General features: G+C 37.8%; 2 protein-coding genes across 7 annotated transcripts in view; one reads left to right on the top strand and one right to left on the bottom strand.

Moving 5' to 3' along the window:
* Positions 1–1,891, bottom strand: part of MOSPD2 (motile sperm domain containing 2) — a 32,763-nt gene extending 30,872 nt beyond the window's left edge. Inside the window, exons 1-2 of one of the 3 annotated variants that reach the window (XM_069003225.1) lie at positions 1,800–1,891; positions 1,529–1,595 (exon numbers count right to left, since the gene is read on the bottom strand). In XM_069003225.1, the coding sequence (XP_068859326.1) occupies positions 1,529–1,595; positions 1,800–1,808 (76 nt within the window). In that variant the 5' untranslated portion in view covers positions 1,809–1,891. Of the gene's footprint in view, positions 1–1,172; positions 1,362–1,528; positions 1,596–1,799 lie in introns of those variants that run through there. The other 2 variants (XM_069003235.1, XM_069003246.1) reach the window with 2 other exon arrangements.
* Positions 1,892–2,014: 123 nt separating this feature from the next.
* Positions 2,015–16,938, top strand: FANCB (FA complementation group B). Of its 4 annotated transcripts, none has more exons than XM_069003269.1 (9): positions 2,015–2,513; positions 2,806–3,845; positions 4,838–4,990; positions 5,509–5,601; positions 9,388–9,516; positions 10,375–10,541; positions 12,586–13,040; positions 13,831–14,068; positions 15,161–16,938. In XM_069003269.1, the coding sequence occupies exons 2-9, from the start codon at positions 2,913–2,915 to the stop codon at positions 15,579–15,581; spliced, it is 2,589 nt and encodes an 862-aa protein (XP_068859370.1). In that variant the 5' UTR covers positions 2,015–2,513; positions 2,806–2,912; the 3' UTR covers positions 15,582–16,938. The 4 variants fall into 4 exon arrangements, with proteins under 4 accessions (XP_068859370.1, XP_068859361.1, XP_068859379.1 ...); XM_069003260.1 differs by having other exon boundaries at positions 2,015–2,303; XM_069003278.1 differs by having other exon boundaries at positions 2,015–2,239.
* Positions 16,939–17,354: the final 416 nt, after the last annotated feature.

The raw sequence follows: 17,354 nt of genomic DNA on the forward strand, positions 1-17,354 counted from the left end.
GAAACTTGTGGAATTTCAAGATTTTAAGTGGTAGATCAACTGAAGGAGTAATACTCCTTTTCCACAACTACTGTCCCAGAGCAGTCCTAGGCCTTCTGAAGTAATTATTTATGAGTGTGACTCTGGGATAATAGAATCCAAAGCAAGTTGAATCACCTACCATATGAAAATATACACTAATTGAAAACTTTTAGAGGCAGAAAAAGTTAGCATTTAAGATGATCCTCCACTCATTCAAGCCTGATCTTTGCAAAGATATCTTTATTCACTCATAAATATCAAAAGGTAAAATAAGCTCTCTCTACTTCAACACTTTCTAATAAATTTTGTCATCAAAAATAAAGATCATCTCAAACCAAGGCCAAAATAGTCTCCTTTTTGAAAGTTAGCAGAGTAACCATACGAGACAAAGTTGTACCACCCTCAAGACCTTCAAAGTTTTCCAAGAGCGTGTTCTAGCCCAGTGCAAAGAAGTCATAGAAGCACGTAACCATTACATAAAGGTGACAGATAGCTAGATAACCTCAATAATTCTGATCAGAAACATCAAAGCAAGGCATTTGTTTGCAGAACTGAGGCTCCTATTAAAGGAGATGCAGGCAACACAATTACTGGACTTTACTGTATTTGCATTAAAAATTACACAGAAGGATGTTTTCAATAGAAAGTCTCTAGACAGTCATAATGAAACATACTGCTTACTGCAGCTGTTAGTGTACTCTACGTTTTTCCAATATAAGCAATGCAAATTAACTTTGAAATAAAAGGAAACCACACTAGGCTTACCCCAGTCTTCCCTTTCCCCTAGGCATCCCCAGCATCTCCCGGCCTTCATTTACAAATTTAAATGCACCTGCACTTAAGAATCAAGTTGGACATGCAGCATGATCTTAATTATGGCCTGCATAAATTTCAAGTGCAAATTACTCCAGAAAAACAACTCTTCCTTTGACAAACTCGGCGAGGTCAGAATGCCTCCATTCCCTGCCATGTTTTATGTCCAAAGAACACCAAGCACAGCAGTGTCCCAGACCCCACTCTACAGCTAACCAAACACAGCTGCAAGAGAAAACGAAGGAGAGCTTTACCCCAACACACCCCGCAGCCCAAGAGAGCGACCCAGCAGACAGAGAGCACCGAGAGCCAGCACAGAAACCTGCGGTGCATCGTACCCGTCCATGGCTTTGGACATCTTAAGTGTACCAGAAGTTTAGATTGGACATTAGAAAGAAATTCTTCACAGAAAGACTGATTAAATATTTGAATGGGCTGCCCAGGGAGGTGGCAGAGTCACCGTCCCTGGAGGTGTTTAAAGAAAGACTGGACGTGGCACTCAGTGCGATGGTCTGGTTGACAGGTGTTCAGTCACAGGCTGGCCTCGATGATCTCGGAGGCCTTTTCCGACCCAGTCGATTCTGTGAAAGGGCACATACGCTCACAGACTTGGGAAAGTGGGGTACCTGGCGCCCCGAAAGGAAAAGCGACAGTGGACAAGCCCCAGAGCCCACGTCCACCGCTCCCAGCTCACCTGGCAGGTACTCCGCCTCGAAACGCCGCCGGGTCTCGCTTATCAGCGCCGCCTTATCCTGTCGCTGCTGAAAGGAAACAAGAAACAGGAGGACCGTGAAAGGAAAGGCCGGGGCCCCAGACAGCCCCATTCCCTCACCTGTACAGCAGGGCCCGGCCACCCGTCCCGCCAAACCGCCAACCCCGGGCGGCTGCGGACGGCGGCTGGTGAGGGAAGGCCCAGCAGGTGGGCAGGAAGGCAGCAGTGAGGGGGCAGGGGCGTAGGGACTCACCTCAGCCATGATCCAGCGGGTCCGCCCGCGCCACCCGCACTGAGACGGCTCCAGCAGCGCGAGGGGCGGCGGGAAAAGGGGATGGAGCGGCGCGTGACTCCGCCGGGGGGCGGGGCCCAGGGCAGCCGGCGGTGGACAGGCCCCGCCCCGCCCCGCCCCTCGCGGCGGCTCCACCCCGCCCGCGCTCCCGTCGTGCTCCCCGCGGCGGGAGCTTCGGAGCGGCCCGCCCGGCCGGCCGGGAACCGCGGCACGGCCCCGCCGGAGCAGCCGGGAGCGGCCCCGCCGGGAGCGGCCCCGCCGGCGCGGAGCCCGTGGTCACTGCCCTTCTCTATACCCGGTCTCTGTGCGGGAGTTCGCGGGGCCCGGGCAGGGAGGGCGGCAACACGGCCTGAGCCGGGCGAGGGGCGTCGCCGCGGACCCCGGAAGTTGAGTGAAAGTTGGTGAGACGGCTGCGGTTCCCTCGGGGTCCCCGGGCCTTCTCTGGGCGAGGAGGGAGAGAAGGAGGTAGCCTACTTGCCCGCAAAATGACTGGATGCTTCTGCAGAGAACTTTCTCCTTCGAGGCCTTATAATTTTAACAAAAAATGAATTATCGTTATTAATAAACGCTACGGCCGAGGGAAGGTTCTTTAATTTGAGAATTGAAAGCATCGTTACTTTCCAGTCTGATCAGTATATTTGTGGCACTGACACCTTCAATGCAATCACACAAATTGTGAGTGTGTGGTTTGGTTTCTATCAATTTATATTATGCCGTGCAGCTGTTGATAACCAGAGAATTCATACTTTGGTAAAGAAATATTTCTGAAATGTTTCTGTTACTTAAATCTCTCAGTACAAAATTGCTTACCACCATTATTAATCTGTGAGATTAAGTCACATACTGTCCTCGTTCTCAAATTTTTCTATGTTATTGCTTTGCAACACATAGTTTTTCTTTTTCGTAAGGATCTATTCAGCTAGTCCCAAAACAATTTAACTTTTTTTTTTCTTGTTTGCTTTTGTAGATGGAAAATGTCCAGATAGGTTAAAATTTCCATAAAGAAATAAGCCTGACAGAAATGGGGACACATATGGTTTTCGTGTAGAGGAATATACATAAAGATAAATCAAGATGCTTCTGAGTGAGCAAGATCAATTCTTGTCCTACAATGGCGAAGTCCTTGTATTTCAGCTGTCAAAACCAAAGCATGCAGAGGAAGCAGATGATAAAACAATGAATTTATGTGTCAGAAGGATGGCGTTCAACAGAGACACTAAGCTGTTTGTTCAGAAGTCTTCTGGAGTATTCAGCATGCATGCCAGTCACTCAAAAATTGAAATGATTTGTTGTAGCTGCACAACAGATTCCAGAACAGGGATTACTCTTCCTTGCATTTTGATGAAGAAGAAAAAACGGAACAATGTCAAATACTTTGTATTGTTGCTTCACAGTTCAAATCAATTTGAGCAGTCCTTTTGTTTTAAATTGGATTATGAGCTGAAAGAAGACATCAGGTTGTTTACTGGCCCATCTGTGTTGTGGAGACATGCCAACAAGCTGTTCTACATCTCTTCCAACACCTGTGTGGTTCAAAGTGCTCCTGTTCAGCTTTCTTCTATAGTATGGACAGGTGAAATTGTAGATGAAGGCACTGCTGTCTTAGGGATAAGAACTGCTTGCCTGCCAGAGACTGAAGATGCAGATGGGTTTTCTGTTTCAGATAGAGCCATCTGGGGTAGTGAGTTCTTTGGATACGCAATTGAAACACAAAAAATGCTGGCTGGCACGTGCTTCATGCCTCATGCTTACAGCAGAGTGGTATCTTCTGTCTACATCTGCAAGAGTGAGAGATGGAAAAAACAGCTCCGAATATCACTTGTTGCCATAACACACAAGAACCAGCTTATTTGCTTCCAAAATGGTGTCCCTAAAGGTGTTTGTGAGCTTCCTTATGAAAAGCCATGTTCAGTAAAACCAGCTGTAACCAGTAGCAATGATTTGCTATTTGTTGTGTCTTTTGCCTCTGGAAATAGCTGTGTTGTACAGAGGAGAGACAGCTTACAGGTACTGGTGGCTTTAAAGAGCTCCATTTTACCGATACATTTTTTGTATGTATTGTCTTATTGAAAGTCCTGCAACTGAAAATCTGCATGTTTAAGTTCTTTAGATTTCTTGTTTGTTTGTTTATTATTGTTGCTGCTGGTAAAATAACCTGTCTAAAGTATGACATTGTTTTGCTTCCATTGCTTGCTTATTTATCTGAAAATGAAGCTGGGATTCTCTCATTTAGTGATACATTTATGAATCTGACCAAAGCTTCTGTTGCTAATTGAAAACTGCAATAGTGGAGAACTTGAAGCTGTAAAACAATTGTGAATGTGCCTAGATGATTTGTGTTAGAAGGAACCTGATATCATTGCAAAGCATAAACTTCTCATTGGAACATCAAAGCTTATTGAGTGTCATTTCCTAATAACAAAAAGTTGTTTCTAGAAAATGTTGTTTTATGAAAATGACAAGAAAAGTCCTTGCTATTGTCTCCTAAAATTAGGAGAGACAAAGTTTCTGCTAGGGTTTTGTAATAATCTGGCAGGAAGACTTGTATAACTTAGGAAACAAAAATTTGTACTATTTAGTTGTTGGCATTATTATAAAAATTTGTCTTTAACTTTCAATCATACTTAAGTCTTCTGTGAAACAAAGATATGTCTCAATATCAAAGGTATAATGCCTTTAACTGATCCTCAAGTATTATCGCTTCTAAATAAATGTTACAACATTCAGCTCTTAAGCTGTTTGAATACACTGAAAAGTTGTCATCCTCTCTGCAACCTGTAATTTGGAAAGTGTTCTTTTAAGAGAAATGGCTAATTTTTCCCAGAGTTACATAGGCTCTAAATGATGGAGTGAGAGTGAGAGCTTGAAACTTCTAAATATTACTGTATTTCACACAGCTGAATAGGCTCCCTCTTAATGGAGAGCACACTTCATCAAAATGAGATCTCAAATACAAGATTTATTCTAATAAATGTATTTTAAAACCTCTTCTACTGTAGGTGGTTTCCAAATGGCCAAAAGTGAAATGTATTCTGGTGGATGATTTTATTGGCTCTGGAAGTGAGCAACTGTTACTGCTTTTTAAGGATGACTCCAATACAGACGTGTTAAGTACATTCAAAATAACAGATCTTGGGGAGGTCAACTATGCAGTAAGTTGAGCTTTCCTTTTCTCAGCTACTCAGTCTGTGCTTACTAAATTAAGAAAACCTCAACAAATCATTAAAGTATTGATGCAAAGTGAAATTGGATGTGTGCTGTGAAATGCTCTGAAGTTTGAATACAATATTTCCTGCTGTAATCTTAAATTATCTGAAGATTTTATTTTGCTTTTTTGATTGTATCAACATTCTGTTGGGAAATAAATGCAGTTGCAAATGCTTCACATACATAACAGTTTTGCCACAATTCTTACCTTTTGGCTGAGAGCTCTTAATTTAATTAAGGCCATAGTGCTTGTTAATTATCTTCTCATAATTGGGTTTTTCCATTATGTACTATCAAATTGTATTTGCTTTCAGAAAATAGGATTTTTCTTTTAAAAGACATACTGTGATTCTGCTGGGTTGCTGTATTTTCCCCCAGATTTTTATAATGCTGTGTAGCAGCCTGTACCCTCCCTTCAGCTTTTTAATTCATTCAGGGTTTTGGTTTTGTTTCTTTCTTTCAGAGTAGTATCAATTATAAACATGATGTTCCTGCTGCAGAAGGATTGCAAGAGAATGGTTTGCTTACTGTCCGAGCCCTTGAAACAAGATTACAGGTTTGTACTCAACAGTTCTGCCTCCATGTTTTCTATAAATTACTGTTCTGTATCATTACATTATCTAAAGGGTAAGGCTAATGATACTGTTATTATTAAAGAAGTGGTTCAGGGAAAAGGACAACATGGTTAAGTATTTATTCTTGAATCAGTGGTAGTCTGTGTTTCAGTTCTCTCTGTTGTTATAAGTGCATTTAGGTAATTGTAGAGGTCTAATTTAATTTTTAAAAGTTTGAGATAATGTTGAAGCTATCTTATCAGAGCTTCTTAGCAGTCATTTTACTCATAGATGTTTAAATACCAGCTTAAAAAAATTAGCATGTTTACTTCTTTTGCTCCCCATTATATAGATTTCTGGTCATGTAGTGGCAGGTTCTCAGTGAGTGCATTTGCACAAATTGGTGATCGTGTTTATTTTACCGCCTTCTGATGTTTGTGCTCCTGTTACTAGTGGTTTTATAAGGATAATTTTGAAAAGTACTGTAGATAAAGCTAAAATGTATCCTTCTTTTAACTGGCATCATTTATAAGACAACCTGAGGGAAACTTGCTAGAGCTTCCCACCCAGCATACTCACCAATATGTGCTTTTGCAGTGTGTATATTAGGCTATACCAAATGGGTAATACTTGACAAAATAGGAAGATTATTTAAAAAAAAAGCTTTAGGAGAGAATGTAAATCTCATACTGAGTCAATGATGTGAGGTTATTGTTAGTTTGCTAAGGGTGCTTTAAAGATGAGATATGAGGTAATTGTTCCTGTCACTTGAGAATGAGTGAAAACTAAGTAGGGTATTGTGGCAGTTTTATTTCCAGCCTTTAAACGTGAAGCAAATTAATTGGCAATAGTTTGCCGGTTAATAAATAACATCTTAGGACACATTAGGAAAAGACTGAAAAGGAGAAGACTTTTCTAGTTCTAATAACAAACAAAATGGCTGAAGAGATATTGTGCAGATAAAAGCTGTTTGGAGAACAGTGGACAAAATGGTTTTTTCCTTCATGGAAGGCACAAGAAAATAGAAGCTGGATTAATTTTGAGGACCTCTTGAGGTCCTTTCCAATCCTACATTTTTACAGTTTGCATGTTAGAGCCCTATTGGCTTTAACATGCAGAAGTGCAATCTTCCTTCCAAATGCATCTTTTTCTGTTTCTGCTTTTTTTTTCTTTTCTGACAGTCATATTTTAAAACTTACCTTACTGCTGCTTTCTTGCCCTACTCATTACATTGCTTTCCTTTTCTACAAAACAGAAATCAGTTTCTGTGTCTTATTTGCTGCTTCTTCCACAATTGTAATGAAGGTTCTCCACCCTGCCATTGACAGCTGTATGTTCTATGTTACATAACTGTGTTCTTTCAATACACCAAGTGGCTTCCAGCTGCAGAGCTCTCTGAATCTGTGTCAGGATCAAATGAATTATCTGGTTTGCACTTTCTACTGGTTCTGCTGGAAACAAGCCGCTGGCTGGATATTTTATCTATCGTGTGCTGGTACAGTTCTTACAGACACAGAATCCTTCATAAGACCTAACTTATTTCTATACTTTTAGATCTTTTTAATCTCTAATTTTCAAAGCTACATGCTAGCACAAGATTGTAAGCAAGTTGGAAATTTACTGTGTTTTAATGCTGTAAATCTTTGAAATTGTCAAGCTGGTGCATTTGGAAGTAGGTGCAGATATTTCTTTTTTTAACCTCGCAGTTGCTTCCTTGTTGAAATCCCCGTTGTTCTGTATTATATTTGCTGAACAGTGAAGTACTCTTGCTGGCTTTTATAATCTAATGTGTAATTGAATTTCAAGGATGCTTGTTTTGAAGCAATACTGCATGGGTTCTGCTTAGCTTGGGAATTTCCAAAGGTTATTTAGTCTTGGAGTGGTTCCTCTTGATACTTGTCATCAAAATTCAGGTATTCTAGAAATTTGCTATCAAATCAAGTTTTCACAGTCTCCATGGAATCTTGTGTTTTAGAGCAAAATGAAATAGCAGATGCAGCCCTTTTTCATCCTTGTTGCCTTAACCCTTGCTTCACATCTGCACAGCTGTTTTCTTAGCCACCTGAGAACTTTGGCAGGAATGAATTACAGTCCACTGTATAAGTAAGTTGCATTTAAGTTATACACAGTAATATATATAAATTGCATTTTGCAGGTAGCGAAATTGAAAAATAGATCAGTTTGTGCGTTCTTGAACTGTGTATTTTGTATACACTCTTTTGAGCCTGAATCCAGCCTTTTCTCCTTTGAAGATTTTTTCACTTTAACATGTGTTTAGTTATCTTCTGAGGAAGACATCCTTTGGCAGAATACTGCAGTTACATTGCAACAGCTGAGGTTACAGGGTTTCTCTTGGTTTTAGTTGATTGTTTTGGCAGAAACAGAGAAGTGTCTTAATGTTCACTGGTCTGTTCTTCCCCCCATTACTTGACAGTTTTGTAAGGACTATAATTCTGGTTTTACTCACAGCTCTATTACTTTGGCTCTGGACTGCCTTGTTTTTATGTTCATGTTTATTTTCTGTTCTCAGAAGTTTATTTTATTGGTATATTTTATTGGTCTCACAGCACAAAACTTGTAACTCCTGCCGATGCTTGTAGTGCAGTACATCTTGGCATATAGCAGGAAGGATGTGCCTGTCACTTGTGACAGAGAGTTGATGGGGGACACAACTCAGTCTTGGGTTTGCCATGTGGTAAATTTCAGGCCTCTTTCTTGTGTTGCTTATGAGGAAAAAGGCCTTGCAAAAGTCAGATAGGTCAGCAAGCATACAACAGTGAATTTCTGGCGATTTTGACTGCTTCCACATCTGTGCTTCTCCATTTGCTTTCTGTTTCTCAGTTGTTTATTCAGGACTTAGCCCCAGTGGGAGTAAATGATGGCTTAGTATCCTGATGACCTAAATTAGGAAGGTGTTGTAGACTCGTCTTTGTTCTTAACTCTTCCTTTTTGTCTCCTGACTCAAGTCTGGCAGTGGATTATTGCTTGGAATCTGATGCTTAGATTCAGAGTTTGATAGGTGGTAATTTTTTTACAGAACTTTTCATTAGAGTGCTGCTGGTCTAAGTGCCCTTTGCCTTTGAGCAGAGGACATCACTTCACTTACAAGAACTGCTTTTTTATTCAGGCTTATAATAGTGTTTTGTGTGTTATGTGTTTGGGGGGATTTTCTAAGGGAATGAGGAAGAGGAAAGTTTGGTTTTGCATTCCAGAGGTGAGTTTGTTCTCTCCTTGGCAGCACTGGACTTCTCAGGATCTTGCTTTCCAGATAATAGCTTTTGAGGAGCTTTCTTAAAACCTGAGAAGCTGGCATGATTTTTTTTTTCTTTGTTGTTTGGTTTGTGGGCTTTTCCAGTTGGTTTTTTGGGGGATTTTTTTGTTGTATTTTGTTTAACTGAGACATAGCCAACGTGTGTGTCTGTTTGTAAATCTGTCAACTGTTCAATATATTTATTTGGTCAATAATCATTACAAATCTTGAACAGAAAATGAAACTTCTATCCATGAAAAAGTGAAGCAGGATTAATAATGAAAGATATCTACAGAAATATATCTGAATATCTACATAATTTGATAAAGTTTACCTTAATATTTATCTTAAACTCTAGGCTTAATATTGAAAGACCAAGATTCTGAGATTCATATTTTAGAAACAGAGTAGCCTGACTTGAACATTTTTTAGAAATGTTACTTGTGATACTTGCATAAAAATAAAAAAAAGCCAAAAAGGTATTTTGATAGCTTCAGTGTCCTTTCTTATGTGCAGTAGTCTAATGATTCTTTTACAGGCTGGTTGGACTTCTGTTCGAGAGCTACAGCAGCATTTAGGACTCCAAAAGAGGGTTATTCTTGAGTCTTGCAGAGCATTAATAGATCTTGTTGAAGAAAGAACCCATATTCTACCAAATGCAAAACAGGTAAAATGCAGGAGATGGCCAGATCACTTCTGAATTATGCCAAGCCATTTGTAGAGGGTGCTGCCCTCAACCACTTACCACTTCCACCTGTAGGGCTTGCCACTATCAAAACTCATTAGTCTGCTTTTTAAATCTGGTTCATTTTCTTAACTTGCCAGTATATGTAGTTAGGAGTAAATTTAGTTGTCTCTACTTGAAATTGACGTGCACAATACCTCCTGACAACTGAGTGGTATGGAGGAGCAACCTCTAACAGAGTTACCAACAAACACGAGGGGAGTGTACAGTTCTCATTGGCACAGTTGCCTGTCTGTAATCTAACATGTTACAGAAAGGGAGTTGTCATAGAACTATGTGAGCAAAATTGATTTTATAATGGGGACAGAGTGAACTGTGGGCTAAGAAGCTGATGGAGGTTGGGAAAATTTTTATCTTAATACGTTGTTCAAAAGAAGGCTCCTAATTTAATTGAAATGGTCTTGATCTCCCTTTCAGTTATTGTTGTGATATCTTTCAAGTTTTCCAGGTTTGGACAGCAAAGTGTTGAGCAACTAAATGCAATAATATAAGATAAATTCTACCATCTTATATATTTGGACAATTAATTGTATGACAGGTCAAGATTTCGACGTGATGTTTACAAGGAGAGAACAAGTTATACTTTACATGATGATATCATCTGTTTTAAGAAAATTCAATTCTATTTATTGTAGAGAATAAGCTAGTTGATAGATATGTTTCATTTTGTGTATCTTAAAAGCTCTTCCAGCAGTCACTTGTGGTAAAACATGAAGTAATGCAGTATAAAAAGAACCATATCTTACTTAATTTATCTAAAAAACCACACTTTTCTGTAAGGAAGGCCTCGTGTCTCTCTGGGATGACGTAGAAAATCCTCCTCATTCTCTCAGTAAAGAGACATCATTGGTGTCTGAAGTCCCAGAGCACTTCACAGAGGAATTGTGGCAGCGTGTTGTGGGTGACAAGCTGGTGGTTGGAGTAAAACTAACTGAATCATTTTACTTGTGAGTATATACACTTATCTAATAATTTCATTGGTAGTTTTATAGAAAATGAATATGTAGCTTAAGGTCTGCAGTAAATTTGTACTTTCTCATTTTGAACATCTGCTTGTCAAGTGTTTGAAATGTGTCTTTGTCAGCATTCTTGCTGCTGCTTATCTCTCTCTAGCACTGTGTAGAAAAATATGTTGTACAGGCAGAAATCAGTTGTGTGAGTATAATTGCAACATTACTGGAGACTTTTTACAAAAGAGTTTTCTTTGACAAAAGTTATGGTTCTTTATAGTCCATGTTGACATAGCAATGCTGACATCAGTATGTGTTCTAAATAAAACTCTGTCTTAGCTTAGTTCCTGGTGCTTTACTGTTAGTGACTTGCCATTCCTGATTTGCTTCAAGAAGCACAAAAGAAAATATATTAAATTCTCTTGCCAACTAAGTAAATACTTAGCTTTTGAATTGAACTCTTCTAGTCAAGTATATAATCAAAATATTTGCAAAGCTTGCATATTGTGTAAATTATGTGGAAAAATCAGCCATACAATACTTAAACCTTCAAAATAATTGTTTATTCTTATTATCATCTTTTAATTGTTTATTCTGTTTATTTTAATTACTCAGTCCTAGTTGTAAATACGACTTATGTAATTTTCTCTTACAGAGAGGGAACTAATTTGAAACACAATGTGAAAAAACAGAATTACATAAAACATAATATGAATTGTGTAATATAAACTTACCTTCTGACCCATGTTCCCACAAGCAGTGTAGCTGAGACTCTGTTAGGCTGAGCTCAAAGGCTACTGATGCCACTGAAAATCACTCAGGTGGTTGTGAGGGAGCTGACCTGTTAGGCCCTCTGGCCATTCTGCTGGAGCTGTGGGTATATTCTTTCTCAACTGCCAGATTGCTGTAACTTTACAAGAAAGTTGACCTCATCCTCTTGACAGCCTCTCTTAAGAGCCACTGAGGCAAAAGATTGGTTTTTGCCTTTTTAGTGTTTGTTCTTTTAGCTTTCATGATGATGCCTTTGCTTTTTTTTTTAAAGTGAAACGCTTCATTCCTGTATAACTTCAGAGATCTTCAGCAGATTTTAAAAACCAGCAGCAATCTAGCCCTCTCCCCCATTTTTACAGTTGAGAAAAGATCTGTGGAGAAGCCATTTGTCCAAGGTTACCTGGCAGGCCAGCAGCAGAACTGGGTCTTCTGGGCTCCAGTTCAGAACTGTGTGCAACAACCTGTGTTTGTGGGGAAAAAGACTTGTGTTCTCTCCATCCCCATCACTGTAATTCTTTATTGATTATTTTTGTGCTTCCTACTAGTGTGAGATTGCAGTGATATCATAGATTGCATTATGAGATGGTGATACTTCTCTGTAAAGAAAATTAGACATTCATAAGACTTTCAAATGTCAGTGACATCTTGAGATTTAATTGATTGACAGAATAATATATTCATTGAGAGAGGATCTGAAACAGTAATACTAGGATTTCATTGAGAGAACCCTGTGTTGAATAAAGTACTCCATACATTTCAGGAAATTGCTGCATGTTCAATGTAATGATGTCTTAAACCTTTTATTTTACTCTACATTCAATTTTGTTTGAATATCTATATAAATGTACAGTATCAGAAGACCTTTTAGTCCTCAAAAGGGCAGAATTTATATTTGCCATGTTTTTTATTAAAAAGAAAGTTAAATCTTTAGAAAATAATTTATAAATGTCATAGACTATGTGTATAGGTTATGTAGAATTTTCAGCTTTTTCTGGCTGAATTAAATATCCAAATTATTTTGGTTGAAATGAGGCATCTAACTCCTAGAAGCTCTTTGAAAATTCAGTTCACATTTTGAAAAATCTTTATCCTGAGTTCATATGAAACAGTCATGTGAAGGACTTAGCCTCTTTGCAAAGTCTGTGACTTAATCTGGAATGGTATTGGAATTTAGTCTTAAGTGTCTGTATACATCTGCAGAGTTGTGGTTATTTGTCAGAAGACAAAAATGTGAACTGGGAGTGCAGTCATATTGTATGGATTTTCACAGGTCACTGAGTGATGTCAGTTTATCTTTAGTGATGGATCAAGACTTCTCTTCGATTTCTCCAATTATCAAGTGTCAAAGTAAAATCATTAAGCTGAACAAAGCCTTCTCAGCATTGGCTGTCTCCTCAAGTCAAATTGAACCTCCTCCAAAAAAGATGAAATTGGACTTGCATAGCAAGAATTATCTGAGAAAAGAGTTTCCTAAGAGATCTTCAAGTATTCAGCTGGATGGAGCAAAGACACTCACTGCTGTCACCAGCCTTTCACCACTATTGGCATTTCATCGTGTGTGCTGTGTAGTTCTTCTGCATGCCAGGAAGCAAAACCATCAGAATGATAGTTTACAGCAGAGCAAAAAGATTGCTGTACTCTGTGGGAAAATTTTGTTAAGTCTGGAAGATATTTCAAATGGCAAATATTCAGTAAAGATGCTAAGGGATAATAGTTACTGTACAGGTAAATGGATTTATAACCTTTGGATTTATAAATAAATATATTTGATTATTTTGTTTACTCTAAATTTCTCTCTGAACACAAGCTACATAGACCTTTTGTGAATTAAAAGCTAGGTGAAATAGGAGATGGAAATTTCAAAATGGAAAAGATGTTTTAATGAGTTGCTGTAAGGTTTTGGTAGCATTGGTGATGAAGGGTATCTGGAAAGGATAATTTTGAAGATAAGTTTGAGTACGGAATGCTGAAGCCTATGTTTTTTCTATAAATAAGATACTTACTGTAATTAGATACATAAGATTTTTTTCTGATATACTACTACCTCTTAAATAATACCAAAGTAATTGTAGCTCTTCCTCATCTACATGTATGGTAAGGTAATTTATTTTCATTTCTTTTTCATATTCATGATTGAATTGATTTTGAACTGGGCTTTTGCTCAGGAAATATCCTTTTTATTGTTTGCAATGAATTTTAATTTTTCTTCCTTTAATGCTGTGTCACTGCTAAAGCCAACATGTCATCTTACTATCACAGGAGGCTATTAATAGCCTTCTTTTGGCAAGGTGATGTTTATCTTAAGTGCTTTCATTATATTGGTGGTGCTCCATTAATCAACTGTTTTGCTTGACAGAATAGGGATAAGAATTCAGTTGAAAATTCCCAAAGATTCAGGTGCAAATGCTTCTCAAAAAAACTGGGAGTATGAGCCAAAAATCTAAGCTCATTTAATGCATGCAGCGTGATCAAAATATTTAGTTCAAATACCTTTTTTTACTGTATTTTCTTGCAGGTTCTGTGGAAGATATTCTTGCTGTCCTTGCAGTGTCTGTCAGATTCTCCTTTCAGATTGTGTCTTCTGACTTCACATTGACTCCAGTCAGTTCGTGGTTACTGGGAGAAATGGAGTGCACACCCTTTAAGGAATGTCAGGACAACGTATTCTGTCATAAAGCAGGAAATGTCCATGGTACAATTTTTAATTGGACCCTGAAAAATCCATTTGAAGGTGTTCTAACAATATTTTGCAGGTAAAATAACTCGAAAAGCATCGCTTATATTCATCTTCCATACACCCTTTTTAACTTTATGATGTTTCTCACTAGTACCATAAACAGCAACCGAATTTGTAACCAATAGGCTGCCAATGTGATGTGATAACAATCAGCAGTAACAGAGCTGTTTTCAGATCAGAATTGTGGCAGAACCTGAACTGTATTGTTTAATTTTGTCCAGGCTAGAACACAGAATTACAAATAAGTCTACTCTCCATTAATACCTGCTTGGTACTATTCCTTCTCTTCATTTTGCTGCATCATAATTTTATATTCTTTTTTTCTTACATTATTATTAGTATAATATGTAATTTTTTTCTTCATTGTGTATTAATTAAAAAAAAAATCGTTATGGGAATATTAAAACAAAAAAGCAACCAAACCACAAATGCCAAGTTATGTTAAATTAAAAATTATTGCTAGGTCATTTTTTTGTTTAATATTGCAATGTAAATGTTGTCTCATTTTGTACATGTTTCTGCTATATTTATTTCCTATCTACCATGATTATGAAAAGGAAATAATCTGAAGTCTCACTGATGTCCTTTCTTATGCAGATTTTTGGACAAATATTTCCTAAACCAGGTTAAGCAAGTTAGTAATACTGCCATAATTTATGACTTAGCTGGATGAGGCTTATAACATAAAAAGTACTTCTGGAATATTGACAAATGTTGCTCTTTTGAAGAGTTCAAGCTAAAAAGTAAAAAAGAAAAGGTGTAACTTTTAAGAGTGTATTTTGGAGTGAGGTTCAGTCTTTTCCTTAAATTAGGAGTTGATTTCCTTTATGTAAGAAGAAAGGCTGAAATGTTTAAGAAATCAATCAGTAAAATTTAAAGTCTCAAGACTTTTGGTTCCTTTTGAAAAGTGATTTTCTTGGTACTATTCACTTTTGATCCCCTTTCGCATTAACAGTGAGCCCCGTGTTTATGGGCTAACTATGATTGTATTTTCTGTCTCTTTTATTCCTGTGTTTGCATTGATCTTTTATCTGGCTAGGATATTTCTGTGATAGGTGCAAACTACAGAGTGTTCTTTTTCTGACATCATCATCATTTTGTTTTACAGAAATCTGACCATCTTGTTCCAGTGCCTTCACAGCCTTACTAGAGTTCTCCCTCCAAGCTGCAGTGTAAAACTCCTGAGATCTGGAAGCAAAGCAGTACTTACTGAACAGTTAGCACTGGCTTTGGAAAAGGAAATGCTCACCTTGAAGAATTCTCTTTTCTTAAAAGAAACTAAAGCTGAAAACAGCTTGACATGGGGGAATGAGTCTGGCAAGAAAATCAGTAATTCTCCTCTGGCTTCTTTACTGGACACTGAGGAAGGAGTCCAGCAATTCAGAAAGAAGTTTCAGAATGAGCAGGAAAAGAATGTGCAAAGTATGAACCAAACAATGAATGGTGCCCTTTACCAGAAAACGGCCTTGAAAATAGCAGAAGCTCAGCTCAGTTCAGATGTGATTGTGTGGAGACTGAGCAAATCCTAGAAACTATTGACTAAATTTATTTTGAAAAAATTTTTATTAAAGTTATACTATTAAATAATATTTATGTTTTCATGGGTACTTATACTGATTTGTATTCTATAGCATTTCTGTGTTATTTCTAGAGATAAATACTGGTATTTTCATTAGTGACTATGGGAAGAATTTAATATTAAAGATTAAGTCATTATTTTTTACAGATTTTGAAAATACATTCTTAAGATATTTTCTAATAATTCCTATTCCAAAATCATAATTCTTGGACTAAAAAAGAACTATTTTATAAAACAAAATTAATAAGTGTGTAGTCTTTAAAATAGTTCTATTGAACTTGAAAGATAACTACACATGTAAAATGTAAGCCTTTTTTAGAAATTTTAAGGCAGGTATAGGGAGGACCTAAGTTATACAACCAATTGTAATTCATAATTTGAGTGTGGAGTTTGACAAATTCAAAGAAGAGGCAGTTTATCTTCATGATATGTCAAACCTTTTAAATAACTTCTAGTGATTCCACTTGAGGAAGAAAACTGTACCTTTCAGCCCTGTCTTCTGGAGTCCACCCTCAGATTTATGGAGTATTTACTGGAGGTGGAGAACCAGATCAGGCCTCTTAACCAAATTTCAAGCATAGTAAGGCTGCTTCAGGTTTGAGAGGTCCGTTCCCACACAATTTAGTGGTAGGGCTGATCTCACCAGTAAATCTGGGAGGAAACTGTCCTTCCTTGGATGTTAACCTAGCTTCCGTGTCAGAAGATTAGCTTGCTCAATCCCAGAGTCAGATGACTGCTGATGCTAGCTGCTCAGTGGTTTTGGCCTATCTCAAAAGTAGTTTAAGTAATATTGGGCAACTCTTTTCTTACTATTATTTGTCCCTTCATTATCTTGAAGAAGATCCTGCTTATGCTTCCAGGAAGAGAATGGCCTGTACTACTTGCTGAGATAGTAATTTTTAAATCAAATTTTTCCCACTAGCTTCATGAGGGGCAGAAAGGTTAGAAAATCCCAAGTCACAATAATTTGTTTCCTTTGATCCCTGCTTTATGTAAGTAAAATATTCCTATTGCTTGTCACCGTTTTTCTGAAGTTGTCTGAGTTTTGCTTTTCATTTTCTCTGCAAACAGTTAATAATTGACATCTCTAGCATGAACTCTCTCTAAAATGAAAGACAATAGAAGTCTGGCAGGAAAAGTAGAAGATATTTATTGAGTCAAAGAAATACTGATGTTTCAGAATAATTCTTTTTTTCTCATCAGAAGGTTCAGCTTCCGTATGTACAGCCTCTAGAAGCATTAAGTGGTGACATTTTTCAGTCCAAGGCATCTTCTCATACTGGCAACAGGAGTGAACTGATGCACATTAAATGGGAAACACTGGCTTGAAAAACAGTAAATAAGAGAACTGTGCTTTGTAAGCTCAATCCAGTTTAGTGATATAGCTTCACTTTTGAAATACTCAAAGTATTCAATTACTCCTTTTTAGCTTCACAGAAGGGAAATCTTCCATTAAGATGTCAAGAATGTCTTAAGAAATTGTCATGAGTATTTGAAACTCAGTATTTACTAGATGAGAAGGTTGAGGTTTTTTTACAATTCCTTCTTTGTTAAGACACAGTCAGGCAATAATCAAAGCTTAAGAACCCATTGTTAGGGTTTGGCAGTCAGTTGTCACTGGAACTTCCAGAAGTTCCTGATTATATTTCGCTTAAATGAAGCGAAAAATCTCCAAGTGCAATCCTTTAGCTTGCAGCTGAGGGCAAGACCTTGCTAAGCCATC

Source organism: Aphelocoma coerulescens, chromosome 1, assembly GCF_041296385.1.
Source record: "Aphelocoma coerulescens isolate FSJ_1873_10779 chromosome 1, UR_Acoe_1.0, whole genome shotgun sequence".
NCBI lineage: Eukaryota > Metazoa > Chordata > Aves > Passeriformes > Corvidae > Aphelocoma > Aphelocoma coerulescens.

Excerpts from the sequence above, each read along its gene's own strand:
- FANCB (XM_069003269.1), top strand. The coding sequence starts at position 2,913 with ATGCTTCTGAGTGAGCAAGATCAATTCTTGTCCTACAATGGCGAAGTC. Across the intron at positions 5,602-9,387 it reads CCCTTGAAACAAGATTACAG|GCTGGTTGGACTTCTGTTCG; the intron begins GTTTGTACTCAA and ends ATTCTTTTACAG. Across the intron at positions 14,069-15,160 it reads GTTCTAACAATATTTTGCAG|AAATCTGACCATCTTGTTCC; the intron begins GTAAAATAACTC and ends TTTGTTTTACAG.